This window comes from Phaethon aethereus (genome assembly GCF_964289735.1).
Source record: "Phaethon aethereus genome assembly, chromosome: 16".
Taxonomy (NCBI): Eukaryota; Metazoa; Chordata; class Aves; order Phaethontiformes; family Phaethontidae; genus Phaethon; species Phaethon aethereus.
The window spans coordinates 15,510,786-15,538,162 of NC_138592.1; the positions used below are offsets into that span (position 1 = coordinate 15,510,786).

Genomic DNA, 27,377 nt, shown 5'->3' on the forward strand with positions numbered 1-27,377 from the left:
TCAGTATCTGTAGTGGTCTGGCTTGAATGGCCCATCTCTTGATAAGCCTAGGTATTTGGCCTGCTTGTCACTCAGCTTTGTCAGCTTCACACACAGTTTATCCAGATGAGCAGCAGCCACAGCTTCATCCAGCTGGAAAAGAAAACATTGAGACAAGAATATTAGCAGAACAGAGTCCTGTTAGTTCAGGAAGTCATGGTCAATAGTAAGAAATGAATATGTGAAAACCGACAGCAGCCCCAAGGAGGGCTTAACAGACTGACCCTGATGAACAGTTAGGCAGCTCTTTTCCTGCCAATATACCCCACCCACTTGAGTGCAGAGGCAGCTGTTTTGAGCACAGATGGAAAAGCATCATGCTTTTGACAGAGTCAAGTTAAGCTTAAGTGAGACAGACAACTCATAATCAAGCAAGACAACCAAATAATCAAGCCCATTTTGATCTCATTTACATATTCACATCTATCCAACAAGAACAGAGATCAAACTACTCAGAGATAAGAATATCCAGTTTGGTAGAATGGTAAAATCCCAGTCATGTTTCCACTACAAAGACACCTGGACATACTAGATTATCATCTTACAATTTTAGGTAAGTTCTAATACTGGGGCAGGGGAATGTATCTCCTTTCTAGATATCCCATCTTGGAGGTACATGTATTAAGAAGTTAATTCCAGAATCATTAATTTGGCAAGAATACTATCTATTGGCATTGTCTCAATGAAGACTAAAGCCAAGGTGGGCTGTAGGACATAGGCTCAGAAATGTTGATGTACTTTCTTTATCCCAGAGGTGTCAAGCAGACACACAAATTCAAGGGACTGAAAAACATGTAAAGTTACAATACAGGTAAGTGCTATACAAGATAGGTGCAGAACAGTCAGAAAACAAACAGTAAAATGGCAAACTAGCTGCTATGTCAGAAGGGAATGTACAGCCATAAAAGGTATTCAAAGACAGAAAGGACAGCACTAAGAGGGATCAGGTACTGCTGAGTTACAATAGAAGGACAAGTTTGACCACCATTTGCCAGGGAAACAGATAAGGTAGTCTAAATTCCAGCAGCACAGGAAAGACTGGCAATATTTCCCCTATACTAGTTAAACAGATGTGAAAGGTTGCAATATATTTGAAGGGCAACAAATCAACAAAACAATCAAGAGCCAGATCTTCAGCTTGTGTGCACCAACATGTCCTAAAGGATTCAATAACTAGTCCTAGATTTCCCGCTCAAAGGGAGCATAGTAACAAGCAACTACTCTGAAGTAATCCCATTGTAATGAACCAGGTAAAAAGCTACATCTGTACAGAGTATAATTCACTGCAGCTCAACCTGCTCGTAGAAGAACTGCCAACATCTCTTAAGAACCAACACAGCCGAAGATGTACAAGACAAAATTTAAAGCATAAGATGAAGTGGTTGAAGAATATGGAAGTGAATCATGAAAGCTACCAAACACTACATAAGAGTCAGGAAAATCATGAAAGAAAGAAGAGCTAACTGGAAGGACTGTGTTTAGAAGGGCAACAAGTATTTAAGCTCAGTAGACCCTGCCAGAAAAAAAAAAGAGGGTTAAAAAATTAAGTGCATATCTGGTTGACTAGACTGACATGTGAAGATCTGATAGGTGCATTTCCAGCAAGTTTAAGACAGATTATATCCACTTGAACAGGAGATGAGTCCCTGATATTTCCCACATCAGGTTCTCAAACTGCAGCAGAGAGAAGTTGTTCCACAGCTGCTTCAGCCTGGGGACTTCAAGCTTTAGACAAAAAGGTACACAAATTTCAATGAAGGTAAGCTGACATTCTTACCTTAAAAATCAGACAAAACCTGACCATAAGGATGGATATAAGATTTGGTGCCAAGAACATGGACACAACAGTTTGTCTAGATTTCTAGGAACACACACTGCAGAAATGTGTGCATGTTTGTCACAGCTGATCAAAGTGATAGTCTTGCAAAGAAATTGCAATATAAGATACTTGGTAATTCTTAAATTTTATATTTGGACCTCAAAGCTACTACACAGAACAAGGAAAGATACTATTCAGAAAATTATCAGAAAAGCTTTTCTGCCCATCTTTTGTTGGTTCTAACAAGGCAACTACTTTATTCTTTGAAATCCTCTATGGAGTGCAGAGGTTAAAAAGAGTATTTTGTCACAGTATATGAACCTGAGAAGATCACTGCCATATGCTCCACTAACATGCAACTCTAACTGATCAGGGAATTAATTCTCATTTCCAGTTCAAGTATGCTTACTAAAATTGTTATTCAGGAAGAAGCCACATTAGCAACATTAGACTATCATTTTTGAGATAACTGTCAACAAAATTTTTCCTTTGAAGATGATTATGTGTCAGCTTGCTGATCAACTCCTACATTGTATTTCTGGTATGCTTTGCCTGATCATTAACGGATGTTTTTGGAAGCTTAAGTCCTTCAGCAAACTCTTCATGAGTAAGCCCAAACATACACATTCTACTTGCCAAATGAAAAGTATTTTCACATTTAGTCTCACACCTGGTTGCATTCCAAAGGCAGTGGGATTCAACTCCAGCATCTTTTTCAATGACCATCTCAAATTCTCAGGCTTGTTTTGGAAAATTAAAACCAGGTTAGTTTTATAAAAGAAATTTGTGAGTTGTGACATGATCCAGATTTTTCCAAGAACAAAGAATGCAGAGATAAGTTTAAAGGGAAACCGGAGGGAATCTGTCATTAATATTTTATGAAGCTATTAGGACCAGATTGTGATAAACTCTACTCAAGCACAAATGGGACCCAGACTATCAACCACAGTAAAAGCAATTTCTAGTTTCACTCTAGCTTCAACACTGCCCCCCTAGACTTTACCACTGGATAGGCATGTGAAAGGTTAATGTGAATGCTGACATTCAGCAGAAGGAACAAGTTAATCAGGAGAAGCCCCCTGACTACGCTGAGGTAGCACAGGGCTTCCCAGCACCTTAGGTAAGAGCCCCAGGTCAAGCCAAAAGGTGACGGATGTTCCTATCGCACATGACAGACAAGTCCCAGTTCTGCAAGACAGGTTATCCACAAAAAACGGCCCACTTCAGACTGAGCATGACCACGCCAAGCAGTCTGAGGGACAGCAGCTCATTGCAACAACAATATTCAGTAGGAAAATGAACTCAAGCACAAACAAAACAAATCTACACAATCACATCTGAAGTTGGCTTCCTTACAAGCTTGCATCTTTCTGCTATTCTAACTCACCTTCTTTGGCAGGAAATGGACTCCAACAGCGTATTTGTCACTATTGGTCCACAGCTCAATCTGTGCCAGCACCTGGTTGGTGAAGGAGTTGCTCATAACAAAGCTAGGGTGACCCATGGCACAGCCCAAGTTGACCAGTCGGCCCTCTGCTAGCAGTATAACATGACGGCCATTCCTCAGTGTATAGCGATCCACCTGGGTGGGGAAAAAGCAAAAGCAGAGTTGATGTCAAGGTAAGAGAGCATTTTAAATCATGCAAAGCTTGGTGGGCTTTCTTCCCACATCAGTAATTCAGCAGTGGGCTTGCAACACAGACTTTGATTACACTTGAGGCACCGCTCCCTCAATTCCCAGCCAGTGCTAAGCCTGTGGCTATTCTGGACTTCACACAACATTAACTTAGCACCTGCTTCTTATTTAACCAGTTACCCAGTTGTTCTGGTTTTTCACATGCATGTTGTCTCAGATGACTGTGGTGGAAAGCATGCTGCTAGCAGTAAAATGCAGTCATATATGCCTAATTTATCTGGTGTGGAGACAGAAGAGAAGTGGGAACACCTCTGCATGCAACAGTCAAGAGCCTTTGCATCTAACACAGGGGTAACAGCCAGAGTCCTCAGCCTGCTGAAACTGCTCCCCTGTAACTCTTCCCACTTCCATAAGGCCAGTGCTTTACAATATAATAAACAGCTGTCATAGCTTCTGGTGTACCCTCCTTTGCTCTCAGGGTGCCAAAGACACGGGTCATCCACTCAGACTGATTTCCAAGCTAAGCTGGGGGCAAAGGACTCTGCACAGAGAATCAAGTCTCAGATGGGCTAAGGAGACGGGTCTTCAGCTGTATGAGAGAGTCCCACACAATTCAGAAGATAACGTCACTTAACATGTGCCTCAACTGTCAGGCCAGATTGGGCTCCTGCAATGTTAAAGTTCACTCTGCTTCTCTCTTCCACCAGTGACTAGCTCTTCTCTCCCCTGCCTTCACCCCTGTAGGAAGTTACAATATTAAAGCCCAGAATGAGATGCCAATATGGCCTATAAGTTAGAAAAATAAGCAATAAACACCAGTGAATATTGAATATGTCACGCTGAGCATGTGGGAGTAGAGCAAACCTTTGGAAAGACTTAAAAGATAATCGACTAAGTTTGTCAAAGGTTAATGCTTTAGACAAGTACGTTTATCTTATACTGTCATAGCACAGCAACTGTGAAAGACCTAAAAGGCTCCCCCCCACAGCTGTATTTATACTTTTAGTCTCAGAAGTTATTTAATATGAAGGAAAACACACATCACTTTCAGTTTTATTCTTAGAGCTTTGGCCTGTAAGTTAAAAGCCATGCAGGATGAAGCTTTAATTGTTACAATACCATCTTCTGAAAAAATATCTTTGTGCAGGTCCTTAGCAGAGATATAGTAAGTAAATCAATACAAACCATTTTATTAGAACAGGTATTTTGCCTTTAGAGCAGGTCTGTGCCTCTACCTGTCTTCCCCAGCTATGCTTGAATTGCAGCACTATTTTTACTTCTTGGGTTCATATAACAGAGTATTATGTTTTCAGCACAACAGATGCAGACAGTAACCACCTCAAAGAGAAGCCCTAAATAACATTAATTTCAAAAACAGTACAAGAAGGTAGGGTTAGTAAGAACGCTCTCTAGTGAGCAGTTGCAATATTTCTTATGGATGTTGATTCTCTATTATGGACCACCAGTGATAGTGCTCAGTCCACCCAAAAAATACCGTATGGGCTAGCATAAGATTATAGGAGGAAGCGGCCAGAAAGCAGAACACTAAAAACCCTGAGAACAGCTACAATATCACTTATATTAAACATTATATTTACAGATCAAACTACTACAAGGTAGCAGTTAAGTAGCATTTCAGTTTTGAAGTCTGAATCAGGTGGTATAGGTGTCAAAATGTTATATCCATGTAATATCCACGCAACTTGCACCTGGGACAGCTGCTGGCTTGTGCATGAAATCACGTACCTTTGGCAATCTGCTGGCATGACTTATTCAATGCACCAGGTAACACAGAAAATGCAAATTAATGTCTTTGCACAGAAACATACAAAATAGTAGTGGTACCAGCAGAGGCTTAAGTCAGTACTGTGGAAAAAAAATCTCACCTATGGGCAGATAAACAGGCTGATTCAAAAGCTCAAGAGATTGCTACAGAAGTAGAATTCAAGTTATCTAAGCATTAAGTTTATCTCCACACATACACAAATGCCTCCTCCCTTTCCCCATCACCATTTAGCTTGCTCTGGACTTTCTGGCTGCTTTGCACTTCCCTCCACACCACAAAATGTGAATAATTCATTTTCAGAGTCAAAGTTCATTGATCCCACCTTGACCTTTCCTTCCCCTCTAGAGTTGAGCTTGTGCTACACATAAGTAATACCAGAACACACTGAGCGGGACTGCTCAAAAAACCTGCCAGCTCTTCAGTAATAAGCCTGTTTCCTCCTTAACTGTACTTTGAAAGCAACAGATGAGTCAGAATGGCAGAATAAGACATTTTCTTTTCCCAAGTATTAAACATCTCTTACACCAGCTCACCACTTGTAGATGGAGGCCGTATGGTACTGAAAACTACCATGCTGGACACTTTCATAATTACTCTGTACCTCTAGCTGAAGTCTAGCAACCCTTAGCTCTGGTATTAATCCTCTGATCAAGAGACGGATGTCTTCATAGGTGTATAAAGATTTTTTGCTCTTGTACTATATTCCTCTCCCTGCTACAGGATATAGAAAAAAGCTTCCAGGTCTTAGCAAAAATCTGGATACTTAGAGAGTTACTACTTGGTATTATAAAACACAGGACACCTCATCCAGAACACCAATGTTAAAAAACATATGTTATTCCAAGGATAAGTGCAAGATCGCACACCTTCAACACAGGACTGACCTCCCCTTGAGGGCCCCAAAAGACTGGGGACAAGATGACCACAGAAGTGTCCCTTTGATGAACCTGAGGAACAAAACTGAGAAACCAGCAATGGCCTAAGTGGCAAACTGATAATCTTCTTCCCAGATTCCAGTGTAAGAGCAATTCTATCAATTATTGTAATGACTTATCACTGCTGCCCTGAGAAAGGTCCCAACACATGCAGACAAATTCCCATCCAGCTGGTGAGAGACAGAAACTGCAGGGTACCTCCTGGGAGCTTCTTTCTGCACCTGAAGTGAATGCATGTCCTGCAAGCATTAAGCAACTACAGAAAATTACTCAATGCCTTTTCATTTGTTCCAAGCATGGAATTTGGGGCTCTAAAGTCACATTTTGCCTCCCAGTCCTGCCTCTTCCCCTTTTGAAACAGATAAGGTTTTAGGATGTGTATTAGTCCACTCCTGCCCAGCCACCATGGCAATCGGGCACAGAGAATGAAAATTAAGAATAGGAAGCTTTTACACAGCAGAACTTGTTCACATAAAACCTGCTCAGCAGGCACCTCTTCACCTTGTCATGCAGATCTGAAGTCTTTAGGGACAAGAAATCTAAACAGACACAAAATGGAGCACAGGGGTATACCACTAGCACAGTGTAGCTACATACAGCATTAAATACACCAATAACAGAGTCCAACTGAAGATTCAAACTAGTTAACAGTGCTTCAGATTCAATGCTAGACATCAACAAAACCAAAGTACTAACCCAAGACAGGGACCAGCTTTTCTTTGGGTTGGCAATGTACCATCTATAGGCCATCCTCACTCCAGTAAAGCTTCAAACATGTGGAATGGCGACGTAAGATCAAATTTAACTCTAGGTACATCCCATCTCCAGTGGTAACCAGTAGATAGGTAAGGAAAAGTACAAGAACAGCCCAAGGGTAAAGTGCCATTTTCCCCAGTAAATACTCTCAGCTTCAGCTATCTGTGCATCAAGCGGAGACAGAGGTTGTCCACTCAGGGCTGTCAGACATACCTTTTACAAACTTCAGCTAATGGCTTTTAAGCAAACATATTTGTGACACCCACAGCAGGCTGGGCAGCTATTTTCACAGCTTTTGCTCTGTGAGCAGGTATCTCCTTAGTGTCACACTGAACATCCTGCTTGCACCTGCAGTGGTTTATGTAACAGACCTGAGAGATTCAGGGTAGGAGGTAGGTCTTCAGCATTAAACCATATGGACAACCTTGACTCTAATCCCATCCTTTTGAAAAGGTAGTATTCTGGTTTTAACCAGAAACTCGTTACAGTTTTCGTACCTTGGACTAGTCTGCATCTCACTGCACCTAATACATGTGACAGACTGGCTCCTTCAAGACAGCATATAAAGAAAAAGGAACTGCCTCTGCCAACAGTGACACAATTTTTCATATGGACTTTAAGAGTCACATTGAATGGCCATGTGCAGGTAGTTTGTATGTTATCATACTAACACCCAATTTAGCCTTCAGTGTTTACTTTTTGAGCAATCCCAGTTTTAGTTTTAAAGTCTGAGCTACCAGAAAGCAGGCAGCTGGCTGCAGGCTCCTCTAGGACACGAGCTGTTGAGCAAAGTCAGCTCCACACTAAAGTCACAGAATCACCTGGGTTGGAAAAGACCTTTAAGATCAAGTCCAACTGTTAACCTAACACTACCAAGCCCACCACTAAACCATGTCCCCAAGCACCTCATCTATACATCTTTTAAATACCATGGGCAAGAACAGAGTTGCATGTAGTGAGAACTTGAGGGTCTAACTTCATACCTAGTTGAGCCCACATAGTGTCCCAACAGCACAGAGGATACTGAAAAGACTCTCAAAACTGCTTAGTAAGTTCAGTGTGGGTGGCCAATAAGCCACAGCAGAGTTATGCAAATTGGAAGGGCAGATTGAGATCTATTAAGACATATGCTTGGGTGTGGTGCTTATAAGGAAGTAGAAAACCTGTCCCAGAATCCTGCTATCAGCAACCACACTCCCTCTTTAAAAGTTAACTAGAAGTCCCATGCCGAGTCAGACAAAGCCTGGTTTCCTTCATGGTGTTCACCCTCAGTGCTGGTGTTACAAAACAGTTTTGATTTAGTTTAATTTTGTTTCTGTTTTAGAACACACAGCTGAAAATTTGAAATTTTATATCCCTATTTTCCTGTGTAGCTACAGCCGTAGCTTGAAGTAAATATATGGTGGGAATGCAAGCTGAGCAAGGATAAAGCATCTCGTCTGTCTGCCCATGCATAGACTTCTGGTCTACACAGGTTTCTAAAATGAAGCCACTAAGTCTGGAGGAGAAGTCTGAGTTTGGCAGAGCTCCTGATAGGCTTTCCTAAGGCTTCCATCTCCGACTAATAAAAAAATGCTTTGAAAACAGACATGTGAATGTTTTCAAACCTTGACAGAATCCCAGAATATATTCCCTTGAGATTCACTCTAATCCTGGCACCCTGCACCAAGAGCAAGACTTTTCTGGTGCACAGCAGTATACGAGCAAGCAGCTTCCTAAGAGGAAATTCAGATCCGATAGCAGGCAATCTATGAGCTCTGTTATTAAAAAGTTTTATACGGCCTCTAATGGTCTGTTCTGTATTCATCATCTAACTTTCTTTTTGAAACTGAGTTTGTTTTCATCTGGAGGCTATCAAAGAAAGCACTTTTCCATACCTCCTCACCATACCCCAAACAAAGCTGACTTCCTGTATAGAATGAACTTGATGCAGTTAATTTTCTACACAACTGCCACTAAGGGGTAGGCTCCTGTTTATCAAGGAAGTAGAAACACATGGAGAAAGATGTACCATACCAAGTGCCTCTAGCCAGAGGCCACACTGTACCCTTGGGTACTGGCTGGAACCAATTGCTTCAATATCAACACAAGACTGACATGTTGGCATTAGCTTGTTCCAGGTTAATCAGGGAAATGCAGAGCAGAATCTCCATTCTCATCAGTCCAGAGCAACACTGGCCTCCCAGAAAGCTTGAAACAAAGTACCCGAAGAGAAAGAGCTCCCTTTCTGGAAACAGACATGGAGTAGCTATTGCTTCTTTCTAGCAGGAGAGCTTGTGCAAGGGCTTTCTCACCTGAGGTTTAACATTCACCGCCTCTACTGCATTTTCATTCAGCCACTTTGCATCAACTTCCACATCAAAATGGCCAATATTACACACTATGGCATCATCCTTCATCTGCTCAAAGTGCCTGCAAAAAAAGGTTGTATCAAGAATTAATGCACAAAAAAATTTTTATTCAGCACCATGCTCTGGTCCATAGCTCTGCTCAATGAGAAATGAGAAGTGCCTGGCTCACTGTCTGCATTTGACTCTCACAAAAGATGTGAGTCTGGTAATCCTCCAGGCATGTGAAGTCTGCTGGAAAAAAAACTCTCAAGTTTCTAGGGAAGGACATTTCCCCAGGATGTAAGAGGTTATTGGAGAGAAAATATTTTCCCCGTATGGAAAGTAAACCTATTTTGGTATTTCATTTTTGACCAATTAAACTACAGTTATTCTCTTTCCCACACAGAAGAAATTTTCTTCACAACTTCAAAGTTTCCAGCAGATTTACATCTCTAGAGACTAATGGCCTTATCTCGTCCCACTTACTCTCATCTTCCACTACAACATGTGGAATCATAACAGCAAAGATAGGAATGAGTCTGTGTAGAGTGGAGGTGCTATAAATTGAGATCTAAGAAGCAATAACAAAAAATCTACAGGGTAGTTTGAGAACAGGCTAGTATCAAGTCCGCTATGTGTACTCACAGATTGAATCACTTTCAACCTTTCCCCATCTCCTTTTCTGTTCACATTTATGTGTCCCAACACAGAATTTAGCTCTGATGCTCTCATTCTCCAGAAGTCTATCCCTCTACACTTTTTGTTTCTCCATTATTACATGCTGTAATACAGAAACAATTGCAACATGGCAACATCCAACAGAACTGAAAGACCAAAACCCCAATCTCTCACTAAATGGATGCTAAATTCTGATACCCAGAAATGAGACTGTGTGCTAACCCTCACCGCAGTGCTGACAAGTTATGATTGTACTTAAAAAGAAACCAAACAATCTAACCGTACAGGTACACTTTCACTAAAGCAAGTGGCTAGACCATACCTGCCCTGAACAATGTCTGTGCAGCCAGTGGTGGTAACAAAGATATTGCCTTCTTTGCAGGCCTCCTCCATGGTTGTAACTTCATAGCCTGAAAAGAGAAACGGTTATTCCTCTACTCAACCACCAGCACTTGTTAAAAATGGGCTACAATATTACAAGTAGAAAAGTACAGAGAAAGAATCAGTAAGAGAAGTCTGTGCCAACACCTAGCCTATGGAGGGTTCAAGTTAGTGGGCATACTTGTCTTACTAAACACCAACACAGCACAAAAATATCTATCCCTCACCTGTTTCCAATATCTAGATCTATACATTCAATGTCTTATGTCCACAGGTGTAGCTTCTGTCACAGCACTGAGACTGGATTCAAGGGGTCAAATTTGCAAAGGAAAAGTGCACACACAACACCTGCAGGTTCTAGTCAGGTAGGAATGGAAATGGGAAAAACTAATACTAAGAAGCAGAGTTACATGAGGCAGCCACAGAACAGAAGGAGCACAGCTTCCAGAGCATGCCATGAGCACAGCTGGAAAGGCAGAGAGCATGGCATTGCTCTCCAAAAATCCACTGAAGGTAACACCTGGTGTTTTACTGTGGAGATATTCTAGTAAAGTCTTAACCCACAATGCAGGTTAGAGTTGCACAACTTGAAGATAATGAACCCCCCTCAAAATCATGCTTACAGCATTATGAAATTGTGGCCTTACCCCACTACGGTCTTAGTATCCTTAACTCCAAGCACATCTTCAAGGCCTATACTAATAAACTCCTTCCCTAATGGTAAGGAAAGAATTCCTACAGTTAAACTGGAGACATCTCTACCTCAACAGCAACAAGGATGAAACCCACAAACTTTCTTGGCCCACAATCATTTATTGCTCTATACTGACATGCAGACACCCCCGTCAGATGCATTCATTTCTGCATCTCCTTCAGTTCTCACCTTCCATGGCTGCCTGCAGTGCATTGATGGGATCAATTTCAGTGATGATGACTCTGGCTCCAAAGCCCCGCAGGGCCTGAGCACAGCCTTTGCCCACATCACCGTAACCTGCCACGACTGCTACTTTTCCAGCAATCATGACATCTGTAGCACGTTTGATGCCATCGATGAGGGACTCTCTGCAACCATAAAGGTTATCAAACTTGCTCTGCAGAAGAAAACGGAGCTGTTTCAGAACAGATGAAAGTCGCTCAAGTAAAAATTTCTTAGAGGAACAAAATGGACTTATATGCAAATACTACAAACCAAGAGACTGACAGTCAGCTAAATACTTTAATCACAGTGAGGGATGAAAAGAAAATAATCTGGTTTGATGTTTTAATTTATCCAGTTTTAATCTATATAGTTATACCAGATACAGGCTTCAGCACACCCTTGAGAAACTTATGTTGTGTCTACTGGCTAAGACTTGGACATGTTAAAAGCTTGTTAGAGGTAACCTGAATTTATCAAGTAAAAACACAAACTCTTGCGTACAGAGGTAGGTCCAAGTTCCTTAACCAGATGTTCACTAGTTCACTGCTGCTGTTGACCAGACAATGAACTGAATCAAGTGCCACAGGTAGGCAAAAGACATCAGGAGAATATCTGGCCAATTGGTTAGCACATATTCTTATCTTTGCAAGACACATGCACCCTGCAGAAACAGCAAGCTGCCCACATCAACCATGAGAAGTTGGTTCCTGCAGCCCAGGAAAAAAAAAAATAAAATAATCACATCTTCCCCCAGGAACAGTTATACTAAAACTGCCAGACCTCACCACTGCTCAGATACAGAAAAATCCAGCAAGCAGCCATTCACAATACTGGTCACTGCAACCAAGAACCCTGGATTTCATCTCTTAACGCCCCATCACACAACATCCTCCTACTGTAACATTAACACATGAGCTTAACAGACAGACCTCCAAATCAAAATCCTCCTGCTAAGTCAGATGTCCACTCCACTGGGGACTCCACTTGATCCACTTGAACATCTTCCTAAACTCAGAAACACATATTGCTGTACTGATTTTCATAACGCTCCTTTTTCTCCTTGGGCCCTTTGTTTTGGTCAGCAAGATGGGCTGTATAAACAGATTTGATTATCTGAAGAGTTACAGAAGCCAAGAATTTAAAAAAATCTGGCTACCACAGTTGGGCTATGCTGCCCAAGGCAGGGGTATAAAGAACTCACCATTCACAGCAAAATTCTGGTCTTAAAGCCTGCGCCGTGCTTTCTACAGCCTTAGGTGACTAATCATTCTTGCTTTCACTTAACACAGTTAGTGCTCTGTCTGCTATAAGCAATCTTAAGACTGCATAGCTAGATGTGAGTTGGGGCACTAATCTTTCAATTGGCACCTACCTTGCAGCTATGGCTCATGCCATTTATCCTGTGTAAGATGTTACAGTTTGGTTTTTCAGTCTACAGCTTATAACTAAATTTTTTATAATAAAATAATGCAAAGTCCATGTATAAAAATATTGCAGCTATGACTCCAATGCGTTATCTGAGCAAGTTACACGGTACAGTGGCATACAGCTCCCAGCCTCAGAAGCTGGACAAGGACTAATGTGTAAGAAGTTACACGTCAGATCCAGGAGTTCCTGACTCAGTGCCTGTGAGTTATCACAGGCACATTTGCCATTAATATTTCAGAAAATCTGTGTTACCCAGCCTTCAAATTCCAAAGCTAGTGCTAGTTGGTAATCCTCTTTCCTAGTCCTCCAGCAGATTTTCCTTGCAGTATAAGCCTTCTTATGGACCATTCAGCATGGTCAGATTTGATTCCTCAACACCAAATCCCCCGATTGCAATCAAAGCCTTCCAGGTGCCTGTGCATTCCCATGCAGGCAAGGTAGTAGACTGCCACATGCAGACATCTGTCCCACACAGAAATACATTTGAGTGGCAGGAGGGGAGAACAGAACTGGATGCTGGCTGGCTTCTCTCCAAATACTGGTATAGGAACCTGGCACTAAGTGAAAGTATCGAACTGGGAGAACAGAATTTGTCCACTCAGTTGCATGTCTTACTGGTAACTGCAGTTAGTACAAATCTTTTACTACATAAATACCAAACAGTATTTGTAAATAAGCACTTGTTTGGCACTAAAGTGAGCTCAACCCAAATCCACTCAAGAGGCTTTAGAAACATGTGATCTCCAAAACTACTAAACAGCACTAGTAGTTGTTACGCAGGAGGCACAAATGCAGGTGAAGAGGATACAGAAAGAAGCTTCTTCCAAGATGAACTGGATTCCAGCCCACTAGCTATGAAATAAAAATGTCAGATGCATCTTTGAGAGCACAAAGGAAATACTCTTCAGATAGCAAACTGCAGAGAAAGCAGGCAAAACAGTGAGAACTGCCATGCCCAACAGGATAATGTTAGTACAGCAACTTGAAATAGATTTAGCAACTAGGTTTAAAAAGCACCTAGATGCATAAACCTTAAGTATGCCTGAAATTCCTACTATCATTCATCTGCATCCAAAAAGCACCAGCACCCTTTAAACATCATTCTCCCTCATCCCTCAATTCACCAGGAATTGTCTTGGGAAGCAGTAATATAGCTAAGCAAGGAATACATACCTCCTGTCCTATCCTTTGCAATTACTGCTCTCAGAAATACCTTGTCAGATCATCTGACCTTTACCAGCCACAAGCTCATGCAAGTCACACTCTTTTCCAGGTGGCACCTGCTACCCACCCATGGGCTTTAAGCTACTCAGAGTGAGGACATGCCCCTTGCCACAGGAACTGGCTGTACTCCAGGAGCCATGATTTCCAAAGGTGTTTTCACATCAAAATGCAAAAGAATGCATGTCCTTAAATACAAAAAAGCCCCTGATGTTCTGAAAACAGGGTATTTACAACGGCAGGTCCCATTAGAGACATCATGGGCTCACTTCAAGGATATGATGAAAATCTGTTCAGTAACAGGTCAAGAATAGCTCAGTGAGAAGGAATACTTGCACGGGAATGACAACAGCCCAACACCAAACTGGTCAGACAGCAGAACATAGCAGACGGGCTCTAGCTGCATTACCTTGGTGACAGAGTCATTAACATTGATAGCTGGCACTTTCAGGGTCCCATTGGCCTTCATCTTGTACAGGTTGTGAACTCCAGTGGTTGTCTCTTCTGAAATACCTCTAATTCCTGTGAGGAGAGTAAAAGGATTCACCTTAGAGTTAACACTGCTGCAAACCAACACAGATGCTGGGAGCATCCTCCAGAGGCCTAGGATAAACAAACCCTTTTAAACAAACCTAGGTTTTTTTAAACAAACCCAGGTTAAACAAAGCCTTTGCAGGAAGCAGGGAAGAGATGAGAACCCTCATTTGGATCCTCAAACAGTAGTTTGAAACTTCAAACCAGTTTCTCCCCCCACAAGGCAATTAAAAGAGCAGGACAAAATATTCTTTGGAAAAATGGAATGGACCAGCTCTAGACCAGGGAATCAGGAAAGACCCCACTCTAAGCTTTTTCCTCACAAAATGATCAAAAAAACTTTTGCAAAAAAGGCAAGATGTTCACCTCAGTTATGTTTCTCCAGCCTAGCCCATTCTCACAAGGTGGCTTGAAAGGAGATGACACCTAGATAACCACAATTAAATCTAAAGCACTTGGATCAACTGAAAAAAAGTTAAAAAAAATCAAATACACAGTTCACCATTCCCAATCCTCATGTTGTAATCAACTTCAGCTCCAATTAAACAGCTGACACCCACCAAAATCTGGATACTAGCTACATGAAACTTCGATTTCATGGGTGTTACTAACACAGTCAAAATCATTATTTTAAATATATCCTTGTTTGAAAACAGTGCAGGAGGCAGAGACCAGAGACAAAGAACTGTCTAGAAAAACACCAGCTTCATATAATGGACTAAGAACCTGATAACAGAGGAACTGTCATGGGGTTACCTGACTCTACATTACACCGAAAAGCCAAAGCTCTGAAGGCACCCCCTGCTTTAAGGGTTCTAACTCTTCTTGGACCTTTTGACAGCAGCCAATTGTTCAGAAGTGGCACCACTGCACATGACTTCTGGATCTCTCTCCTCTCTAATGTCTCAATATCACCTCATTGTATATAAACTGTCCCATTGCTATACTGGGCAACACCCTGATTCCTTAGAAAGCCTATCTGCACAAAGAGGTATGCAATTTATGACAATCAGAATAAATCTGAAACTAAACTATCCAGTCTGGCTGAATTTCCACAGTAGAGGATATGGTAATTATGTTTTTTAATGACTGGAGGCATACCGCAAAACAATTATTTTGCTCAAGTATGAACTATTGGAGGAAGATAGAGGAATTCTGCTAAATCAGGCTGAATCCACCAACACGAGCAACATCTCTATACAGAGATCCATGTGGCACTTGGAGCTAATTCAGATTCACAAGAAAAAGGAAAATATGAAAACAATTAATATCAAGTTCTACATATACAAGAGATTTATGCAGAGAAGATACTGCCCCTCCAGACAAGTGGCCTCTCACATTGACCTAACAGAATAAAATTGAAGGATGCTTGTAAGCAAAATAATTTTACAGTCATTTTGATAGAAAAACCTCTGAGAAATAAAAAACATTCATAAATTGCTCTGTTCGGGCCCTTTTACTGACGAAGACGTGACAGCCCAGGTTATCCTGTGTGAGTGCACATGAACAGACAGAAATTTAGTCCTTTTTGTATAATTTTTCTTAGTTCTCCCTTACTGTATGATATATAATCACTCCTAATTCCTACATACATTTTTATCTACGCTATCCACAGCGTTCCTAGTATTTCAAAAAAGTAAGCACTAGTCTTCCCATTTCACAAATAGCAAAAGCAGAGGGGCCAAAGGACTAGCTCAACATCACCAGCCAGCAGCAAAAGCAGGGCTCTTAAACCACAGCCTATGCACCCCCTCAGTAGCCAATATTACTTTAGGGATGGGCAAGTGGGAACCAACAATAATAAACACCAATAAAATCCCCAAAAATGTGTTTGTTAATTCTGGGTATCGAAGTGTCCAAACATCACTAACCCCGCCAGCCACCAGGACCTGTGAGAAGTTCATGGGACAGGATGAATAACTGAAGAATCTCCTCCCTGAACAGCACACAGAACAGACATGGCTGTTGGGCAACAGTGTCAGCACAGCCCAAGCTGGGAACAGGTACAAAGCTAACGAGATCGGCACCTCCAGTTGAGCAGCTGGCTCTGCCCACAGAGGACAAATGAAGGGGTCAGCCCCCCAAGGGGCCTGCAGGCTCCAGGGAGGCTCCTGGAGGCCAGAGCAGGACCCCCTGCAAAAGCACTGGAGGGCAGGAAGGCCAGAGCATGCATTTCAGAGCCACAGGTACCTACACCCTCCAGGCACCCAAGGGGTGCTGTGCCTCCCGCGCACGGCTCCTGGGAGAAGGCACGCAAGGGCTTTTCCGCAGCCCCCAACCCTTTGCGTTTCAGCTGCCCAGCTGGGACGACAACGACAGGGGCTCAGGTCACCCCCCAGCAAGGGGAGGGCGAAAGGGAGGAAAGGGGAATACCAGATTTGTATCAGAGCTCAGTTAAGTGAGAAGGAATAATGCTCGTTAAAGTGATCTTCGAAGCTGGCGGCCCGAGCCCCGGCGAAGCGCGGCCCACTGCCTCTCCCCCCGCCCGCATCCGGGAGACACGCGCCGGCGCCCGAGGGCTTCCCGCCGCCGAGCTGGGGGGGGGGGGGGGGGCGCGCGGCACAACACCGCCCCCTAGCGCCGCCACGCAGGAGCTGCCCCCACCAGCGTCCGCTCGCCACGCCGGGGACCCCCCAGTCCCACCCCACGCGGGGAGACGCTGCTCCAACCCCCTCGGCCGGTTCCGCCAGTCAGGCCAGCGGCTGGCGGACGCCGATTCTGGTTCAACCCCAGCGGCTGCAGACTGAGCTAAGCCTCCATGAGCTACAAGAGCCGAGAAGAGAGACAGCAGCAGTTTAAACCTCCGAGTGCGATTCAAAGCGGTTTTCAAACCGGAATTTGTACAGACGTCTCAAGTGAGCCTAAGACAGAGCCATTAGACCTCCCTTTCACTTTCCCGGCCACCAGAAGCTCAGGCAGTCTGTGTCACATGAAGGAAATAAGACCAACACCCCTAGAAAGAAGCAGAGCTCAATTAGGCTGATTTGTCCCCACAGAAGTCTTTCATCGCAGACCTCGCACAGAGCCTTTGGTAACTACACTCCCCTCATGGTTATTTGCAGAGATCAAGTTCAGGCTTTAGCATATTTAGGGCTTGCTTGGAGGGGATGGGACAGTTTAAAGAACATTGCCTGGTGCACAGTGAAACACAGCATCTGTAGTAAGTCTCCCAAAAGTACTGATTTTCCAGTGCAACTAGCCTAGATCAAGTACAAACATCCCCTTGGGAAAGAAATCCGTGGGATTGAGGTCATGACAGACACCAGGTTCAAACCTGCCCTCTTTCTGGGTCTATCTGGCAACTAGGAGACACACTCATCATCCTTCAAATCTCTCCAGGCTGACATTTCTAAGCTTAGCAGATTATCTTTAAAATTGCACTAAGTGAACCTCACATCACACACAGCAGCTGCTTCCCTTCCCCGAAGGCCACCCACCTGCTGCCCCCAGGTGACATTTATAGCTGGTCTAAAATAATTTGCAGCTCTGCTAAAAGAAGTGCTGCCCACACCACTCAATTTCAGTGCCTGAGGGACTCAGGGGAAGAGAACTGCAAAGAGCCTACAGCAAGGAAGAAGTTGGATTAAATTGAAAAAGCCTTGCTAAACACCCAGACCTGCTTTGCTCCCCTGTATGTCTTAGCTGATCAATGAACAAGTCTGCATCAGTGGACCACAAATGATCCACTCTTCTCCATCCTTTCTCAACAGTAGTCTTCTGCACAGATGTCAGAGACCTCCCTTGCACGAGTTCAGATGACTTCCTCCTTTGTTCAGTTCTAGTTTCCTTCCTCCTACCTTTACTTATCTTGGTTTTAAGGGCATTTAGCGGAATAAGCCAACAGTACAAAGGCTATTCTGCCCTCTAACAGCAGTCACAATTAGGGAGAGGGGAAGCTTGCTGAGCATTTTCCACACAGCTGTTTAATACATCTCTTACTTGAAGTAGACTTGAATGAGCCCTACTTTCAACTCTTAGTTGCACACCAGGACTGAACTAACTTCTATTTAAATTAGAAGCAGCTGAAACATGGAAGACAGAGCCTTCCCTTTGAAATTAGCCCAGAAAATTTGTCCAGCCTTTAAACAGCAAATGGCACTTTCGGCTGCTGCACGCCAAGATGTCTCCTGCACTCACCTCACAATCCAGTCTTTCCACACAGTATGCATGCTCTGCTAATGTTACTTTTGTCCCACCTCTCCCCCAAAGAGATCAAATATCACCACAAGCCCTTAGGATATATTAGCCTCTTATCTTCAAAAGATCTTCATACAAAAAAATGGAAGCCACACAGGTTCATTTAAGCAGTCTTTGCAGCAAAAGGCTAAGCAGAGAGCTCATTTAACTGAGATCAAGGCTCTACTCAGTGGGTCCCATTCTGGAAGTTTTGCTGTTTCCAAGGAGCAGTGGACTAGAAGGTAAAACAGATCAAGTCCTGCCACCCTCCACAGAGATCAGTCTTAATTAGTTTACTGAACTGCTTCAAGGAGGCTTTTCAACTAGTCAGTGCAGATTAGCGCACACATTTTGGCAAGGGAAATGTTGACAGGTATGGCATCCTGCCTAGACTCTTTAAAAACACAGTGGAAGAGTTATTCCTATGAATTCAGGAAGCAACTCCAGGCAGTAGGGATGTTTCTTATCAATGGCAGACTAGACATGGATGCCAAGACAGGAGACAGTTCAACAGCCATTGCCCTACTGCACCATACTATACCAGTCCCTTCCACACCAGGAGCACAGGACAAGTAAGAGGGAGCAAAGGGCTGGAGGGGAGAAAGAAGCAGACAGCAGGAGGGCTGGAGGTGTGAAAGGAGCTCAGTTCAAGGACCCCCAGGAAAAGGGACACTAACCAAGATGCTGCATGCACATGGCAGGGAAGCAACCGTGCAAAACAAAGTATGAACATTTTTGGCCTCTGACAATGCCAGGAAGATGGGGAGGCACAATCAGTTGTGGTATCCCCTGGCATCAAATGGCCAAAAAGCAAGAGGTCATGAACATCAGAGGCAATCTAGAAAGCAAGAGACCTTTGATGGAAGAGAGGGGATCCCACCATGGCTGAGCAGACACCAATGAAAACCTCCCACTACAGTTTAAATAACACAAAGATGTTGACTGTTGGATTACTAGTGACATCAGATTGAGGGTGAAGGAAAAAGTGAGGCCTATCACACAGAAGTTTATTCTCTTCCTTGTGCCCCTACCTGCACGAGTGCATAGATGGGGAGCAGCCCCAGCCTCCTCCCCTCATACAGCCTATCTATGTCCTGCCACCTTCAGACTTTTTCCCCATAGCTTCCTCTTAAAGCAGTGCAAGAGTCAGAGGAGAGCTGCTCCAGCAGGCTTCTATAGCAGGCTCACCTACAGACCAAGCATCAACATCAGCACATCCCACTGTATCAGTTTATTTTCCACTCCATATCGCCATCCAATTTTCTTCACAACACAGATCAAACATGCCCTTTAGCAACACTGGCCATATGGGCTTGCAGCAGCACAGATGATGGACACTGGCAGAGCTAAGGAGGATGTCATACTTGCCAGGCTGCTACTGAAGGTCATGCCAAATTCCCTTCAGATAAATCTTTTTACATAAACAGGTGCCAATAACACCACACTGATCTGTTTTCAGTTTTACTAACTTACACTGAAGTTAATGAGTCAAAGCAAGAGCCCCAGCTCTGACTCCATCAGCATCTTCACTGACATAAACTGGAGTTAATGCCTTGTATTCTATGTAAGGTAGAAAACTGCTCCCTTTCCAAGAAAAGCTACGTGTTGTCATGACTTCACCCAGAGGTGCACTACAAGGATGGGGAAGAAAAAGCATTAATGTTAAAAATACATTAAGCAATTCTAAAACACAGCCCGTTCCAGGAAGCTTTTGGCAAGTCAGTAGTACCACTGGTCATTCTCAGGTAATGGGCACTGAAGGATGGACAGGTCACTGTGGCTTGTCTGCTACAGAGCAGAGATGGAAACAGCTCCTGCAGGTAAGATTCTGGTCTCAGACTGTAAGCAATTTTCACAGACTCATTCACGGCCTGTTTGTACATGCCTGTCCCTCTTCCTCCACCCCTTTTACACAAGCAGAGAATTACCACAGAAAAAGACTGCCTAAACAGCCTCCTAAGCAGAACTGTGCCTGACAAAACAAAACACAAGTCACCTTTCAAGAGCTGTGGGTATTTGGTATGAACAAGGTTGGTAAGATCTCCACCATCATCCAAAATCATGTTGAGGGGCTGTCCATCCTTGAAGTACAGGGTCTGCTCAATGCACCACAAATATTCCTCATCGGTCTCCCCTTTCCAGGCAAACACTACAAGGGAACAAAACACACACAATTAGCCAGTTTCTTACTCAGCATGTAGTAAAGCAGCCAAAGGAAGATTTCATCAGCAGCTCTTAGTAGCAGAGACAACAGACAGATGATTATCTGTGCCTGCAGGCCAGAAAATACATTTGCATTAAAAAAACATCTCAGAATGAGCAGAAGTGAAATCTCTTTGCCTTCTGTTCCAGACCACTAGCTTGGGTCAAAATTTTGAGAACTCACTGCTCTCCTTATTCTTCTTCCATGTTAAGAGGGAGAAGGCAAAGCAAACTAAAGCAAGCTCACATCCACAACACCCCACCTGCTCACCTAATACACCCTACACTGCCAGGAATTAGAAATAGCCACTGGATATACTGATACAGTGAAATAAAAAACGCAACTATAGCATTCTCTAGCACAGCAGAAAAGAGGGACTAGACTTCAGCGTGAGCTAAGCACCAGACTACAAACTCTACAGCAACTTGGAAATTAAAGTCTAGTCTCTAGCACAGTGCTAAAATCACGCTGCAATGCCTTGTCTGCTCTTATTAGGGCATATTTCTATATCAGTACATCTACCACCATCAACATGCTGCAACCCCTAGCATGTTGTATCTAGCAGTATTTTTGTCTTTCCAGGCATTTATACTGGCTTCGTGCCATACTTGAGCCTCGGTGGTACTCAGACATTAAAACATGATTTATATACCCCAACATTTGGCTAAATTGTCATGTTTTTACCAGTTACACAGAAAACTAACTCTTGAGCCATGAAGAGCCAGTCATGCAATTGCCCCTTCTGAAGAAATGTGCCTCAGTATCTCACACTCTATCCAAAGGACCAGCATTCCTCCAAGGTCTCCTAAGTTCAGTATGTGAAGTGCAATATTGACAAGAAGAGCAAGTTCCACAAAACAAGGATACCAAGAGAATAGGTCAAAAACTTAGACAAACACTCCACCTGTAAACTGCTCTTCAGCTGAGTTTTGGCTGTTGAAAGCCATGAGAAAGGCAATATCCTAACATCGGATCTAGAGATTGCCGCCTGGTCCTTTGACACCATGTGCTGAAGATGTGCAGAGGAGGTGATGCCTGCAGCTAGTAATGCCAAAGGAGCTGACAAAGGGACCATTTTCTTCTGTTGCCTTAGAATGGACCACAGCTGGGGAAAAACTTGTGGCAATAGCTAATTATAACAGAAATGAAAGATACCACCCAAAGCAAAGAACCAGGCTGCCAGAAATCAGATTTAGCCTCTGCCAACATCCAGGCTCAGGCCATGCAGTTCCCAACACAGAAGTAACAGCAGACAGCACAACATATTCATAGTGATCCGCAAGGAATTGCTCTTTATTGAATGGTGACACTAACAAAACAGCAGCATCCTGATAAACTGCTTCAGGGGTACTAGGCAGCAACACAGCTGGCCTAGCTCTACCCTTAAAATACCTTGAGTATTGACCTTGCCACTGCAACAGGGCACACTGCAGTTAACATCCTCTCCCTGACCCCCATTTAGCACGAAGCTTGCTGGAAAGCACCAAACACCCCCATCTACACACACCTACACACCAATCCACTTAATTAGTCAGCCCATTCAATCATCTTAATGACTTACAAGTTTACAGCTGGTAACATACAGCCAGGCTCTTTCATAGCCTACCACCAGCCACTGTCAGGAGTGCTACACATAGTCTGATGCAATAGGGCTGGAATCAAATGTTCTGTTTTGTAACAATCACTGCTTTTGATGGGCTATTTCTATCCTGAAGCTTGTTCAGAAGAGCTTGATTTGTACACAGTTTGATTTAGCTAGAACAGGCAGTACAGTCCAACTCAGAGCCAAATTCTAACATGGAAAACTTACCAGGGATACCAGCTTTTGCAATAGCAGCTGCAGCGTGGTCCTGAGTGGAGAAAATGTTGCAGCTTGACCATTGTACCTGGAAAACAACCCAAGTTTTGTTTGCTGAACAAAGTTCTGAGATATCAGGCATTCTCTTCCAGATACAGAAGTTAAAAATGGAGCAAGAGCAGAAAGGCATATTAGTACAGATTCCTGCCTTTAGCAGTAGCTCTGCAAAGTTCAGGTGAAAATTAAGTATCTGACTAAGCCAGGAGAAATAACATCACTTTGGGACAGAATGTAATTCAGCCATCTCCTTACTCACAAGAGCTTCTGCCAAACAACCAGACCTTACATTCAGGTATAGATCTCCAGGAAGCTCAGAGTAGGGTGGGTTTAGAAAGTTTTGGTCAATAAAGTTCAGATTTTCACAACAGCCACACAGTGAGTGTCCACTGAGGGATATGGACAGGCAGCAATACACCTGCTGGCACTCAGAAGAGTCAGAAAAGCAGCTGACATGCTAGACTTGATCAACAGGCATTCTCCAACATTATGCTCACCCAACTCCCACTCTGTGCTCCAGTCAAAGAAGCTTTTCCAGCTGAGCTAAGCTTTTTCCACACAGATTTCATAACTAGGCTCAGGAACCTGGAAAAGCAACAGCATGTTGCTGAGTTGCATTGAAAAGTATCTGCATACCTACTGCAGCTCCCCAGCAGGCACAGAAACCACCACATCCTAGAGTCACACGAGTTCTCACTCTGTTCCCTGCAGGGCTGACTGGCAGGTATTTGCATATTTATTTGTAACAGACCTTGAGAAGAGAGGGCAACAAGGCATAATCCTTCAGCCTGTTTTCAGATATTCATCCCACTTTATCAATAATTGACACTTCAAAGTAAGGGCTGTAATAGGAAGCACCTCATCTGAGCCTACACAACCAACACTTGTCAGTGAAAACACACCTGGAAGGAGCACAGAAAAACTGAATTCATGACTTTAAGCACTGCACCTCCTCACCTGGGTTTTTCTAAGCTCCCTCTATATCAGTACAGACAGCATCAGGAAGTGTCATGAAATCCAAAGTACACTGAATACCTATATATTGTTCACACTTCAAGCACTTGATACAAGACATAGGCCACTTCAACTCTGCATCCTCAGATCTGTAACACCAGTTTGTGATAATGGCACAGACCCTAGAATAACTGGCATACCTGATGGGCTCAGAGCCTAATATTTATATCACTGGTTATCAAGAGGATGCATTCTTATTACCATTTTAGAACTTATACTCTGAGGCAGAGTATTTACTCTATCTTTGTTAACCTAGCAAAAAAGGGATACCAAAATGACTATGCTGCAGTGAGCTTACATCCTCATTATATAGGGTATGGTTTCCTCTGAGTTTCATTCCTCCCTCCCAGGCACCAAAGTTCTGGCAGAACAGATGAACCAGGGATGAATGTGAACTCAAGTCAAAACCTAAACTAACATGAAGGTATAAGGACAAGGAAGGAGCTAACACGACCAGCACACATCTTAAAGGCACTTACGCTCTGCAGGTACCTCCCTGAATGACTTGGATGAATCCCACACAACACTTGGGGTTGTGCTTAGACTAAACCAGCCTGGCAATGTCTAAGTAAACACACAGCTGCTGCCTAGGCCAGCCATACTGGGATACAGCAACCAACAGGAGCAGCAAGGAGCTTCCCAAATTTCAATGGCTTTCTTCTAAATCTTGTGGAGGGACAAGAGTTTCATACACAGTGTAGCTTGAATAAAGCCAGGACTGTACCTCCACAAAGCTCTCCTTCAGCACTGCTCCATTTGCAGCCGTAGAACAGCTCTGGACAGCTAAACTTCAGGAAGAAGGAATTTCAGATCACATAGGTACTTAACATAATCCATCATCAAGTTGCAGTCAGCTCCTGCTCAGCACACAAGCTATGTGGATTGTGCTTCAGATGCTTGGCTCTTCTCATGCCTTGTACAGTGAACACTCAGCTGTGATGTCTGGACCGCATTCAGCAAGCCAGGCAGAGGACACAATGCAGTAAATGGCTTATCAGTATCTCAGCTTTTAATACAGCCAGGGTAACTGGTCTGTAGTCACACAACAAATTTAAAGTCAGTGGAATCCACAGCCCTCTATCACTGAACCACTCTGCCTCCCTGTTTTTTTCCTGCACAGCTCAAGGGCCATCATGAGCTCTCAGAAAGCTTCATTAGTTTTTGCTGACTTTTCCAGGGCATCGTGTGGTTCTTAATACAGGCTAATCTGTGCTGGAGGCAGTAACTAGAGCTTCAGCACTACCAGCAACAGCACTGCATGCCCAAACACAACACAATTGCGTGGGAGCAGCTTTCAGCACCGCTGCTCAGGGTGCCGTATACACAGCTGACAGAGCTGCTGAAGCCAGCAACCCAGCCCAAAACAGGCACTCATGAAGACACAGTTTGTCCAGAGGGAAGACACATACCACATCCCAGAGGTACATGTAGTACAGGTGACAAGCTCTTTGCTTAAGGAAAGAAGACATAATCCATCCACCTGGAAACTGCAGCATAGTCTCTTCCAAAAAGTACAGACATTTGCCAGTATCCCCTAAGGTAGTTATATAAGCAGAAGCAGTGCCCCAGGCAGAGCATTACCTAAGAACATTTCTGAAGGAGAAACTTGAAGACACTTTACCTCAGCTCCCAGCTCTATAAGGGTCTCTATGAGAACTGCTGTCTGCACAGTCATATGAAGGCAACCGGCGATACGTGCACCTTTCAGCGGTTTTGATGCTGCATACATCTCCCGCATCTTCATCAGCCCTGGCATCTCATTCTCTGCAATCTCAATGGCCTTGCGACCCCAGTCTGCAAGGCTGATATCAGCTGCAAGAGAAGGAGGACAGGTGTCAGAGTTTAAATAGCTGAGACCTTGGTATCTGTTCACACACTTGTGGGTAGGCATGGGCTGCAACAGCTGAACTGAACACCCAGCAACAGCTGGGAGACAGAGTTGTGGGAAAAACAGACCCTATTCCAGTTACTCCCTTCTTTTTTACTATGGCACACAGGCTTACAAACAAGTTTAGACCAAACCTAACAGCCCTTCTGAATAAAAGTGTGCTCCTGTATGAGCATGTTAATCAACTGTCATCTAGTGTGCAGACATCATGAGGCCCATTAATTCAGTAAGCCCCAGCCTTAAGCACTCCCCTTTACAGATACTGCCCAAGCATCTGACACTTTCTATAGAGATTTACTTCCACAGTATTAAGACCTGCATGTGGGGGGCCCTGCCCGTATGGCAATAGCTTCCCCACAAGAGAACACCCATAGTATGCTCCCTGCCCCGTGCACCAGGAGCTGAGCCCAGCCCAGCTCCCCTCTTAAGAGTAAGCTGCAGGGTTCCTACCCCCTTGGATCCATAAGGATTATTTTCAAGGCACCATAACTACCCTAGTTACAAGTCAACTTCTGCCTTTGTAAGAAGGATCTATAGTAAAAAAGTTCATGGAAAATTGAATAAGAGAGACTTACAACAGGGTAGCTGGGGATAGAAAATACTGCATTCACCATGGGTGTCTGACTCCAGCCTTAAAAAGGCAAGAGTCAAACAGCTAATGCCTAGGTGCACCACTTTGTGGCGTTGGCCAACACCAAGTGTCCCTCTTACTCTGCTAGCTGTTTCAGAGGAGCTTTCAGAAGCTTACCATCTCACTTGGTCAGATACTTTTCTTTCACCTACCTCATGAATGTAGGCCGTTTAAAAGCACTTGGGAACCTCCAAGTCAGACTGCCGCATTTAATACAGACCTACAGCTAATTACCTTTTGCTCCAGAACGAAGCCCAGGGGCCACTGAAGCTATTGCCTACACTTTAGCAGCCTGGTGCACAGCCTTTACACCAGCAGAGGACAAAAAGCCCAGGCAATGGAAGGACCACGGAAACAACTATATCAAGGGCAGGGGTCTCAAATCTTACCTCTCTTAATGGCTTGGTAGTTTTACCAGAGCTGCTTAAAACTATATCCTGTAGTATTTTAGGTTCATAGCCTCCAAGGCATATTATTTATGAATCTGAGCCTTATCGACTAATCTTCTTCTCTTTGAACTTAGCCTTCAGAGAACACACAACACTTTTTAAAAATTAGGGGGGTTGTGGAGTTTCAGGTCTACAAAAAAACCCCACCAAAATCTTTAGGGAAACGTGTAACATGAGTTCCAAATTCAAAGATACTTTCATAGTGGGAGTGAAAGCCTGTCTCCAGCAAAGGGCTTCTGGTGGACAGTCAGAGCAGCAAAAGGTCCGCGCAGTGGGCTCCGGGGGCAGGAGAGCAGCAAAATCGCGGGTGGAAACCCCACTCGTGCCGTGGGAAAAGCGACAGCAGGTTCAGAGAGCTGGAGCAGCCCCCCGAGGCCCCCTTCCCCCGCGGGTATTTCAGCAGCACGGATGCAAACGCAGCCCTGCCCCACAGCATAGAGAGGGTTTTCGGCCTGGGCGCCCTGCCTACACCGCTGCCCGCGCTCCCCGCGGCGAACAGGCAGCTGCCATCTTCTCCCGCCGCCGCATCCACACGCGCCACCGGGGCCGCGGGGCGCGCCCCAGCACGGCACAGCCCCGTAGCCCGCCACAGCGGGAACAGGCCTGGCGCTTGCCTCGGCCCGCCTGCGCGGTCCTCTGGCGGCTCTCCCGAGGCCGGAGCTCGCACTCACCCACTTTGTACGGCAGCCTGTCCGACAT

At 44.0% G+C, this 27,377-nt stretch overlaps 1 protein-coding gene across 1 annotated transcript; it reads right to left on the reverse strand.

The window, feature by feature from the left end:
* On the reverse strand, positions 1–27,377 carry AHCY (adenosylhomocysteinase; the record flags this gene model as incomplete). The annotated part of the gene is made up of 10 exons (XM_082007464.1): positions 1–132; positions 3,246–3,440; positions 9,266–9,383; positions 10,302–10,389; positions 11,244–11,451; positions 14,338–14,450; positions 20,635–20,787; positions 22,652–22,727; positions 25,332–25,522; positions 27,350–27,377. 10 exons carry the CDS (start codon positions 27,375–27,377, stop codon positions 1–3), a joined length of 1,302 nt encoding a protein of 433 aa, XP_081863590.1.